Here is a 12,506-nt window from a genome sequence, read left to right as displayed (position 1 = left end):
TAGTTTGATGGTGTTTACCACTCTGAGTGAACTTTTCTAGAAAGTTCCTAACTCCTGAAAACAAGCTTCGTTTTGGCCTGATTTTGTTTGAAATGATGTCACACCAGTTCATTCCTCAATTTCGCATGAAATATATTGGGGCCTTTAGGGACTGATATATGATTAATTGCAATTAATACATTCCCATATGTCATTTATTCAGTCTAAATATGTAATTGATTGACAGCCCTATAAATAACACAAAAATGAAAGCTCTTTTTATTTCACATTGGATTTAAAATCAATATGATCAGTGTCAGTTTTTTATTTGGTTTCACTTCAGGAAGTTCGTAAATCAGCAGATTTCTTCAGATTCCTGTTATTGTGATTAGCTGAAGAGACAGAGGGTGTGATTTGTGTTCATTACAGCCAAGATGACGGCGACTGAAAGGAAAGATCTCTGAACAAGCAAGAATTGCATATGCCAATGCCAGGAAGTTCAGCGAGAGCAGATGATTTGAGGCAAGTGACCTCCACGAAATAACTTAAAATAAGCATTTCTGTCAAATGCGTTCAGTTTTCTTTAAAAATTGCTAAGTGTGACAAAAGAGATTTAGCATACAAGCCAGGGGTATCTAGCATGGACTGCTGTACACTGTTGGGACTAAATGGCAACTGGACTAAGAGGCCTGGAATGAGGTTAACAGTGAAAGCACCAGACACAAAACAAGCCTATAAACATTCTACTGAGCACTGCACAATCACATTATCATAGTCCCGCTTATATCCCACACGCAGCTGCTGTACAGGCCAGTGAAGCCGCCAATCAAACTGATCAGCCAATCAGAAACAAGGCACAAAGACACAGTATCACCACAGAGAAAGAGAGAGAGGAGTAGATAAAGACTGACCTTAAAGCTGACCCCTTCCTCAGAAATCACCTGTGTAACAAACAGAGTGTTTAAGGGATGCCCACAGGGGTGAGAGAATGGTGATGAATGGGTTAACTGAGAGAGAACGTTCTCCACATCATGACCGACAGATTATAAAAGAAAATGACAACCAGAAGAAACGTCTTCGCTTTTACCTGCCACAGTAGAATAGGAACATTGCTACATAAAAAGTGACGATGCCCTCTTGTGGCAATAGCAAATGTTTCAGCCAAATATACCCACCCTCATGTCATTCCAAACCAATTTGACTTTTCTTTCTACCAAGGAACACACACACACACAGAATGATTTTGAAGAATACTCACACTGCCCTTTGCCATGCATTTTAAATTCCTTTAAGTAACTATTTCTTGGTAGGGTTTTTTATATATATATATAGTGAAAAAATAATTACTGTAAACAGGTTGTAAATGTTGAAGTGCTAATTTTGGGTGAACCATTCCTTAAATACTGAATGTGACAAATGAAGACAAGCACAATAGGAAAAAGAACAACATTTTAAAAGTTGGCTGGTCCATAGCCATGATCAAATGCAAATATGATTGAACAGACTTGAAATAAACAAATCCATTAAAGCAGAAAGCAAAGGAGTGACGGTGCAATGAACATACAAGCATCATGACCGCAAGATCTGAAAAGAGGGAAGACTGGAGCGCCGTAGTTGAATTCTGGTCCATGAATGAATGAGACCTGTATGGATGCAACATCCTACTGTGGGCCACCATGACACTATGGAATTAAGGAACTGAGCAATTGTACATATGGCTGAAAGTGCATGTGTAGAAAGTGAGAGGTGGCCAAAGAACACACTGTAGTGCCGTCACATTAGGAGTTTGGAAAAAAATAAGAGATACTGGAGAGCTGGACATAAGTCTCGGCAGCATTCATGTGGTGTGGTGTGGTGTAATGTGAGAAATGGAGTCAGGGAATAGGCTAAGCAGAAAACATGGAATGAGGGTGACGAGATAAAGTGTGTAGTGTGCCTGTCCTCTTGACAGTGACTGTCAGAATAGATGTGAACATTTAAAATCTCATCAGCACCTTTGAACTAGACAGGTGGTGCAAACTTTACTCGCTAATTACCTTAATGAGGTGATTCTTCAATCAGGGGAACATTTCTGTACCCTAAGATGATTTAAAAAAAATCATACTAGTTCTAAGGATAGTTAATAGCTTTAATTTTTTATTATCAGTTTAATTGACTAATTTCTCATTTTTAACCCTCTGGTGTTCGTCGGTAAAAAAAAAAATAATGTTTTGTTTTTTTTAGAATTTTTTACTTCATCGGAATGGTATGAAACTTGGTAAAGGTTTTGGCACTTGTTGTGTGAACACAAAGAAAATCATAGACATGATTCATAAAGGTTAAATGGGCTTGAAAAAAATAGTCACACAGTCAATAAATGACCGCAATGGAAATTAATGGGAGATGAATTTCATCTAGTGGAAACTTTTGGTACTGCGGCCAAACAAAATGTGACTGGAAGCTAATTTGTTGAGATGTCAAGCTCAAATTTAGAAAACAGCTCGTTTAGAATTATGACTTTGATTTTCTTGCAGTTTTAGAGTAAAATGTGTTTTTGAAAATATATATTTCATATAAAAATTGAAAATAGCATTTTTATGCATTTTTCATAACAATAAATGTACAATTCTGTAACTTTTTTTAAGTTCACTTTTTAATTTTTTTTTTAATTTCAGCAATAATCTGCCAAGTGTCGTCTTTGAGAAAAGATCAAACTTACGTCTGTGCTCTAAAACTTTATGAGTTTAAGTTGGAAATATAATTTTCAGGTCTATGCTTAAAAAGTGAATAAATGAATTATAACTACAGCATAAATATAATTTAGTACCATCAAATATTAAATAAAAAACATTAATCGAACTAAAATATAGTACATTCGTTGCATTGAAATAAAATACATTTTGACAGACATTTTTGACTGACACACGAAGACCACCAGAGGTTAAGAGTGTTACAGTTTTCTATAATTTCTCTTAATTTTCTATCATTTCTCTACTTTTGTGAAACATCCCTAATACTGATGTAATTTCCATCACACCAAGCAACCCTTAATTGAAGAATCACACATCAATAGTTCCCAAAGCAGAAGATCTCCCTCTCCATTTTCTGTCTACTCTTACCTTCAGTCCTGTCTTTTCATCATCGCTACCATTATTAGTGGAGGGGGTGTCATCCCCCAGGCGGGACACCAGGACAAAGTCCTCACTGTTGAGGGTGGACACAGAGTCGGAGGACACGCTAATTTTCCCCACCGAGGCCTTGTCATCCATGACTGCTAAATCAAGCCAGACGCGCTCATGAATGGCGGTTTAATGAGCAAAATTACCTGGAAAACAAAGAGATGAAAAAGCAATGAGGAAAGGAAAAAAAAACATGAGAGGAGCTTGAACTACAAATAAAGTTTGTGGTTCTTCACGCTTCAAGTTTCAATCATCTCAAACTGTTCTACAAATGGCAGCATTCCCATGCAAAGCTATTTATGGACACATGGTGTCTGCAAAGCAAATTAAACTCAAAACCTTTACAAAAGGTTGGCTAAAGGCAGAGATGTGTGCGAGGAAAATATTGTAAAATGATAAAGAAATGGCATATTAAACATGAACAACTGTGTCTGTCTCGTTTGAGCAGTTCATGTTTTACATTTTTAGTACGTTTGAGTAGTTCGTTTACAAGTACAACTTCATTTTCTACTATAAAGCGGCTCTCCAGTGTGTTCATGTTTTCACTCGCGGCCAACTGACCTCGCCGGCTTAAAAAGGAGAAATGAAGCAGAAAACACTTCCACGTGAGAGAAGGCGGAGCCTCCGCGCACACCTACCTATTACATAATCGCCACGGACCAATGGTAGTACAAATGTGTTTACCAGTCTTAGCAAACTTTTCCGGAAAGTTCGCTTTGGCAAGCTGATTTGAACGATGTTCGTTTTGACCTGATTTTGTTCGAAATGACGCCACATCAGTTCGTTCATCGATTTCGTTGAAGTATATCGGGGCCTTAAGTCACTTCACAGTTCCTATTGGTGGTGTTCCCTAAGGGAACATTTAGTTCTCGGGGCACCGCCCTAATAGCTAGTTCCTATAAATGAGTTCTTATAACTACCCGATGCAAAAGACCCTATAGTCAATCGGCTTTAGCTTCGTCACAGCAATGAAACAAGATTTGCTACACTATTGCTAGTCAAAAGTAGGTGATATATTAGTCAAGTCATCTTAATTTATATAGCACTTTATACAATACAGATCATTTCAAAGCAGATTTACAGTGGTAACAGGAAAAGAATGATTCAATGATGCAAACAGAATTCAATTCTGCTGCAAAGAAGCTCTAAAATACAAAAAGTCATTATTCAGTTGAAATCAGTTCAGTGTAGATTCACTTCAGGTTCAATAACTATGTAAAGTACATCAATTATGAAATGAGTTAAATTCAGCTATAAAGCAGTGATGTCATCATCCAGCTAAGTTGAGTCCTCATCTAATAGAGTCAGTGAAGTCAAGTTAGTAATATTGCTGAATATTAAGTGTCCACAACTAAGCAACAAGGAACCCAAACTCCATCATGTGACTGAAATGGAGAAAAAAACCTTTGGTATTAGTGATATCATCTCATTAACATGAGCCATTAGTATTTTTAATCCATTTTCCTAAAAAAAAAAAAAAAAAAATTTTTAAACGTGTATATCTGCCAAAAGTTTATTAGTCAATGTTAGGATGGAAACAGTCGTGGCTCTGTACACAAAATGCAAAAATCTCCACGGCAACAGTCAAATGACAAACAAAGTTGGTGCCGCTGTGGATTGTAAACTGTGGCGCCGCCCGACGCCAAGTGCTGTTTACATTATGTGACCGGCATGTGACCGGGTACAAAACTTTTGGTCAAAACAAACGCAAGATCTAAGATTGACGTTATCGTTATGCAAACGTTTTAAATTCCAAAGAAATAGCAGCAAACTTTACAGTTCAACTGCAAAAGAAGAGAAGGCTGATGAAAAAACAGTTGTGTTTATGAGAGCTGTACCTGTGTGTATATCTGGACAAGCTGAGAGGGTTTGGCAGAGGGTCAGCGCTGAACTATATTTGGATATGGAAGGGAAATAATGGGACCGTACAGGACCAGACATGAAAACACGAACAAAAGCAGCTGCGCCATTTGGAGGAAGTGTCGAAGAATGAGCAGAACCTCTGTGTGATTTACACCGAAATACACATACAATGTGCTCCAATGTGATACAATCCCAGAAGTCCTGCACAAAGGAGATGTGGAAACAAATTCGAGTCACTACAGGCCTGTGGCAAGTGTTTCAAGATCTGTAGATAAATGTCAGTTCTCCTGAAGACATTCAATGGGGCCGTCTCAGAGAATTTAGGCTACAGCTAGAAATAATTCAGGAGACCAATGCTTCTCAAAAAAACAATGCTCATATTGCTCCATAAAGTAAAGCCACGTTTAAAAAAAACGCCATTTGTGTTCATGAAAGGCTTTGGGATACATCTTACTGTTCAGAGTTACACTAGGCTACCGTTCAAAAGTTAAGGTTGTTGAATATATTTGAAAAGTCTCAAAAGAATTTGTTACATTATAAAAAATATTTGTAATAAATGCATCCTTGTTGAAAACGAGTATTAATTCCTTTCAAAAATAAAATCTGACTGACCCCAAACTTTCGAACAGCAGTGTATAGCCTATTCAGAGCTAATTATTAACAATAATTATATGCTGAACACATTACATTTAGTCATTTAGCAGATGCTTTTGTCCAAAGCGACCAAATTAGAACTAAATTAAGCGAGTCATCGTGAAGAGGCAAAAAACAGCGCAAGAAGTGCTCAAAATACGAAGTTCAGGCATTGTTCAGAGTAGCATAAGCCCGATAAGCGAGGATTTAAAGGAAAAGGAAAGAATTATTATTTTTTTTCCATGGAAGAGATGGGTTTTCAGCTGTCTTTTGAATGTTGCCAGGGATTCTGCATTCCGGATGAGGGTGGGGAGAGCATTCCACCAGCATGGAAGAAAGATATTTTGAAGAATATGGATAACAAAACAGTTGATGGGCCACAGTATGGAAAAAATACTATAGGCCCTGGGCCTGTTTGTTTACCCATATTAATTTGTGTTCAGACGAAATTCATACAGGTTTGGAACAACTTTGAGTCATATTGTTTATTCGTTTTTGTTTGTGTGAGATGTGCGTGACTGGCTCTGACTGCTCTGATTGGCTCTGTTGAGGAGTGCTGGAGTTTAGGGGTGTGTTCACACTTGTAGTTCAGTTCGCTTGGTTCATTTGGTCTGGGCCAAAAAACACTGGTCCGCTGAGCGTTCACAGTGGCATTTATACACCGAAACGAAAGATACCGAACTTAAAGGCATTCACAACCTGATTGGTCATCTTTTATTACATATATATATTTCGAGAACTTACGGAACATCCAAAACAATGCTGTGTTCAGGGATAAATGCTCTCGCTGTGTGTGCGTAGCTACATATGATGGTATTTTGAGCAGCTGAGAACTCGTGAAGAGCTTATAAAACGTGTAAAGGACTCAAAACAGCGTCAGGAATCCCTCCGTCACACACATGAAGATCTGCTACGAGGAGACGCCTGAACTGAACTGTGATGGGCATAGTCGTGATAACTATGGCGAGAAAAAACGGTATGCTTTAACATTTTGTCCTTTTAAGGGTCTTATCTTGTGACATCATGTCCCATTTTTGGTTCATTTTCATGTCTTTGGTCTGTCTTACATTCATATTTCATTCGAACCGCATCAGAGTTCATTTGGAAGCGGACCGAGACTCATTCTTTTAGCGATTTCAGTCCAAATAAACCGTACTAACAGAGCAATCACTCCAGGATTCGCTTTAATCGAACCAAACATGCCAAGTGTGAACACACCCTAAAAAGACCTGCAGTACCTTCAGAGATAGTTCCTCCACACAGAGATCACCTGTCTCCAGATCCACAGAGAGAGTAGTTGATCACTCTAATTGTTTGTTGAAGTGTATAGTGAAAGTGGGTTAGTGGCTCACATTAAATGTTCTTATATTAAAACCTGTTATATATATCTTTTTTGTGGAATGCATCTTTGGTAGAGTGGTAGACGCCAATTTTGTGTTGTGAATAACCCATTTTCTCCTGTTTATTAGACAGTAAGGGAGTAAGGGACGTATACTGTATTTCATTTTGGTTTTCTTATCTTTTCCAGGTAAGTTATTTCTAACCTCCTTCTAGAAAGATTGATCTTTTGTTTGTTATTGTAAAAAGTGAACAGTTGGATCAACTTAAAAAAATTACTTCAATTGGTAACACCTAAAGAAATTAAGTTTTATCAACTTAAATTATCACGTTTTTCATGATAAAACATGATAATTTAAGTTGAGAAAACTTAATTTCTTTAGGTGTTACCAATTGAAGTAATTTTTTTAAGTTGATCCAACTATTCACTTTTTACAGTGTTGGCCTTGCTCCCTTCCTGAAGCTTTATGCTATCCCCACTTATGATTTTGAAAAACAAACATAAAACCTTTAATTTATGTGAACTAAAATAGAAAGAATCTACTTTTTTTCCGCTAAGCTCTTGTGGACTTGTTTCTTGAACTGGGACCTGGAAATGGGAGTGTTTCTGTGTTCTCTCCTTAACTTTTTGTTACCTGCCTTCTTTAACCCCTAAACTTTTAAGAGGGCTCATAACAGTGAGTAAATGATGACAGAAAATTTGTTTTTGGGTGAACTATCATTTTAATGTTAATGTTAAACTATAAATATTTGAACTTGAAATGTTACCAAATATGTCCAAAAATTTAAAAACTTACATTACTATTTTATGTGAGCTTTTGCATAAACTAATGTTGAGAAAAATATCCTTATTGTCAAGTGTCACCTAAACATTTTTTTGTTTTGTAAAAGTTAAAACATTTGTTTACTGGAATTTAACATAGTTGACACCAAAGCCTTTTCTTTTTTTTCTTTTTATTTATATATATATAGGCTGATACTGCTAATTATGTAATCCACTGTTAGTGATGAATGTGAAAAAAATAAAAATCCATTCTTTGAAGCCAGGGAACTTTTTGGGCACACCTGTTTTGACAGTTATACTCAGTAGGAAACTAAAGAGATCCACCCATTTTACTTAACCTAAGTCAAAGAAATGTTTGAAAAATGTTAATTCAAATGTAATAAGCCACTATAAGCTTTCACCACCAGAATGCCAGGCAAATAATGACATTTTGAAAATTCTTGCCCAGTCCGGGTGAGTTAAACAAACTCTGAAACAACTTGTGCTGAGCTCTGACTTGGCAGTTTGACTGACTCAACATGCATTTGCATGTAACAAATGTTGATCACTCGTCAATACCAACTTGTGCAAACTGAAATGAAACTGAAAACCTGTTCAGTACCAGCGGGAATCACAGAGGATACAGCAACACAACTAGTGGTGCAACAGATCACAGAACTCACTGTTCGGGTTATGTTACGGTTCGGACTCATATTGAGTCACGGATTGGCTCATTTTTCATATTAGCAAAAAAACTAAATTAATAAAAAAAAATAGGGCAAATGTAATTTTGCTCTCCATTTATTATTTAAAGCACACTTTAAGTACTTAGATACCACAGCACACACAAAAAAAACTAGCCTAACAAATCAGTTCAAATATTATTAAAGACAAGTGAACAGTCAGTAATAAAACATGAACAAATTCACTAATTACAAGCATACAATCTAAAAGGGCTAACAGTATTATTCAGGTACAGAAATGTAATAAATGTAAAATAACACTTTAAATTAAATTATTAAATTAGATCAATCTGTGCTAAAGTTGTTTTGTTGTTTGAATAACATTTGTGAAATAGACCGCAGCAGGTATTTATAGGCTGCTGTCACTTTAAGACAGAATGCACTGATCCAATATAATGATCTGATTTCTTTCTGTTTACGTTCACTTAAGACATAACCGACTGCGTTTACGAGAATACTTACAGAGACGGATATTTTGACAACAAAAAGCGCAAAGAGACACGAAAGAGGAATCAATTCGTTGTTAGTACACTATCTGAAACGAGGTTCTCTGTTTGTGCGGCTGTGTGGACAGATAACAGCGCACAAGTTCTCTTTCGCTGCTTCTTGCGCTGAAATGGTTAAAAATCTATGATGGTTAAACTTAAATTAATCTGCAAATCACATGCGTGCCGAACCGTGTGGCTTGGTCTGTAAAGATCACAGTTCAACTACGATCCGTTGCTTTAAGGCACACGGGCATTCTATGCGAATCTATAGCATTTATTCACTGACGTGAAGAATCTCAGGAGTCAGGACTAATAATATTGTATAATAGTATATGTAAGAATGAAACTTACAAGTTAAACATGACTAAAATTAAAATTAAACAATGTACTATTGGAATTGATTTCTAGACATTGCAATGTTATTTTTTCTGCAATTGTTATTGTATATCACTGTATTATTTTTATCATTATTATCATTATTATTATTATTATTATGTATGAAAAGGAGCAGATTGTACATTCAGCTGAATAACCCCTTTTGTGTTGAGTAAATTATGAGGGTGAGTAAATGATAGTATTTGTTGGTGAACTATTCCTTTACACAAAATGTAGCAGGAGAGACGTGAGTTGATTCACAGGTCAGTGGGTTCAGCCTGCAGGGATACTGTAAGAGAGGACATTGAATGGCAGGTTGTTCCTTTGTGAAGCTTAGGTCTTCCTGACTGGGCACATTGTACTCTGTCCTAATGGAGACCAGGCTCAGTGCTACACCCTGGGGAGCAATGACCAGAAACCAGCAGTACACAAGCCTCAAAGAGCTCCTACAAAGAGTCGTGTGGATTTGTGCTACTGGTTAAGATAGAAGAGTGGCTCCTTACACACACAGACTGACTTCATAGCCATGTTCGCTGATATCTGCGTGGATTGGTGTAGAGCAGACATACAGGATGCTCCTTCACACTGATGGTCTGTTCTCACGCTGTTATAATGGATGCCTTGTCTGTCTTCCCCTTCTCTCTCTCTCTCTCTGCCTCAGGACGCAACAGCCAAATGAGGAGTGAAACACAATATGGTGTTTTAGACTCTCTTGGGGCAAAACAAAGAGGAAAAAGAAAAGAGGAGGAGAGATAAACAGAGGCAAATTGATGCACAGAGAGAGAGAGGTGGACTGACTGAGGCAGAGAGACTGAAATCCAGGCTCCCGACATTCAGAGAAAAAAAAATGTGTGTCCAGGGCAATAGCCAATGGCACGTCTACAAGGAGGCGTAAGTGAAGGAGCTTTTGAAATGGCGACTACGAAACAACAAGCAGGTCCAGGTCCACTGTACGGGTCCAGTGGATAACAGAGATGCAGGAACGGCTGGTCGAAATGTGGCAACAACACGACTGCCTCCTCGTATAATGTCTAGCAAGTTGCCGCAACACAGTATCCATTTAGTTTACATCCGCTTTCCCGTGAGGTGCTAAATCTGGCTTGATAATCTTAAGAATATCTTGGAGATTTTCAAATCTTGTAGTGTGTGCGGGTTTGAGATTTTAAAGAAGAAAATCTCTTATGTGTGTGATGCAACCAGATTTCACAATTGGTTAAGATTTAAAAACTCCTGTCCTGTAGTCTGAGACCAGCTTGTGGCTGAAAGAGAATGATGGTCACACGGAGGCAGAAAGAGACAAGTGGATTGAGGCAATGAGAGAAAGAGACACACAAAGTTTGAGTCTAAGAGTAAGACAGAGAGGGGCAGGGAGAGATAGACAGGAGGAGACATGGTGATAAAAAGGTAGACTGTGGCAGAGATAGTCAGAATGAGGCACTGAGAGAAAGACCGACAGACTGAGAGACAGGAAGATCGAGGCAAAGAGTGAGGCAGACTGAGAGACAGGTGAGACTAAAGCCCAATTTATACTTCTGCGTCAAACTCACGCCGTAGCTACGTCGTAGGCTGTGTGTTGCGCGCGTACCCTTCAGTGTACCCTGACGTGCACCTCTCCAAAAATATAACAATGCGTCAATTCTAGGCGGACGCAAGCGCTGTGATTGGTCTGCTAGAACCCCTCCCTCGTGTTTCACATGCTGCCTCTGCATGAGTAATTGCACGTCAACGCGGACAACGACGCAGAAGTATAAATTAAAACCAAAGCGTTGCCTACGGCGTAGAGGCTCCGGCATAGGTCCGACGCAGAAGTATAAATCAGCCTTAAGGATGATTTCACACCTGAGAGTTTGTTTCAGAATCTGGTGTGTTTTCTCTCTTGGTTTGGTCAGTTTAGGCATGTGTGAACACGGCAATCGCGCTCCAATCCGCACCAAAACAATCGCTCTGAGACCGAATGAATGAGGTGGTCTCGGCCAGATTGCCAACAAACTCTGGGGTGGTTCGCTTGAGGTGTGAAACTCAACAGAACAGCGAACCAAATGGTTCTGTAAGTGGGCGCTAGGGATGTTAACGATTAATCGACAATCAATTAATTGTCGATAATGCATTAAATTGATAAAACTTATTGATCGTCGATTGCGCTTGCGTGCTGCTTAACCGCGAAACATGTAAAGCGAGCGCGCCGGAGCTATGTTCGGAACCATTTTACACCATCATGACTAAGTTTGCTTGTGCATTCGCAGCCTTTTGTTTTGTGCAAATGTAAGTTGTAATATTGTGTTTATTTTGTGTAGGCCTATCTGATTTATCTCATATAGGATGCATTTGGTTAAGAATTAACGCTGTAGTAAAACGTGCGGTGATCAGCTTCAGCAGGTAGACCGAGGCTGAGGGAGACAGGTGAGACCGAGGCAGAGGGAGAGACAGGTGAGACCGAGGCTGAGGGAGACAGGTGAGACCGAGGCAGAGGGAGAGACAGGTGAGACCGAGGCTGAGGGAGACAGGTGAGACCGAGGCAGAGGGAGAGACAGGTGAGACCGAGGCAGAGGGAGAGACAGGTAGACTGAGGCAGAGGGAGAGACAGGTGAGACCGAGGCAGAGGGAGAGACAGGTAGACTGAGGCAGAGAGAGAGACAGGTAGACTGAGGCAGAGGGAGAGACAGGTAGACTGAGGCAGAGGGAGAGACAGGTGAGACCGAGGCAGAGGGAGAGACAGGTAGACTGAGGCAGAGGGAGAGACAGGTAGACTGAGGCAGAGGGAGAGACAGGTGAGACCGAGGCAGAGGGAGAGACAGGTAGACTGAGGCAGAGAGAGAGACAGGTAGACTGAGGCAGAGGGAGAGACAGGTGAGACCGAGGCAGAGGGAGAGACAGGTAGACTGAGGCAGAGAGAGAGACAGGTAGACTGAGGCAGAGGGAGAGACAGGTGAGACCGAGGCAGAGGGAGAGACAGGTAGACTGAGGCAGAGAGAGAGACAGGTAGACTGAGGCAGAGGGAGAGACAGGTGAGACCGAGGCAGAGGGAGAGACAGGTAGACTGAGGCAGAGGGAGAGACAGGTAGACTGAGGCAGAGGGAGAGACAGGTAGACTGAGGCAGAGGGAGAGACAGGTGAGACCGAGGCAGAGGGAGAGACAGGTAGACCGAGGAAGAGGGAGAGACAGGTA

The 12,506-nt window shown here is 39.6% G+C and overlaps 1 protein-coding gene across 2 annotated transcripts in view; it reads right to left on the bottom strand.

The window, feature by feature from the left end:
- Positions 1–12,506, bottom strand: part of rabgap1 (RAB GTPase activating protein 1) — a 92,923-nt gene that overhangs the window by 68,895 nt on the left and 11,522 nt on the right. Inside the window, exons 2-3 of one of the 2 annotated variants that reach the window (XM_079861428.1) lie at positions 3,078–3,283; positions 891–920 (exon numbers count right to left, since the gene is read on the bottom strand). In XM_079861428.1, the coding sequence (XP_079717554.1) occupies positions 891–920; positions 3,078–3,227 (180 nt within the window). In that variant the 5' untranslated portion in view covers positions 3,228–3,283. The remainder of the gene's footprint in view (positions 1–890; positions 921–3,077; positions 3,284–12,506) is intronic. The other variant, XM_079861429.1, reaches the window with a different exon arrangement.

Source organism: Squalius cephalus (assembly GCF_949319135.1).
Source record: "Squalius cephalus genome assembly, chromosome: 24".
Taxonomy (NCBI): Eukaryota; Metazoa; Chordata; class Actinopteri; order Cypriniformes; family Leuciscidae; genus Squalius; species Squalius cephalus.
Note: the sequence above shows the minus strand (reverse complement) of the source record. Positions and strands in the feature narration are given on the sequence as shown.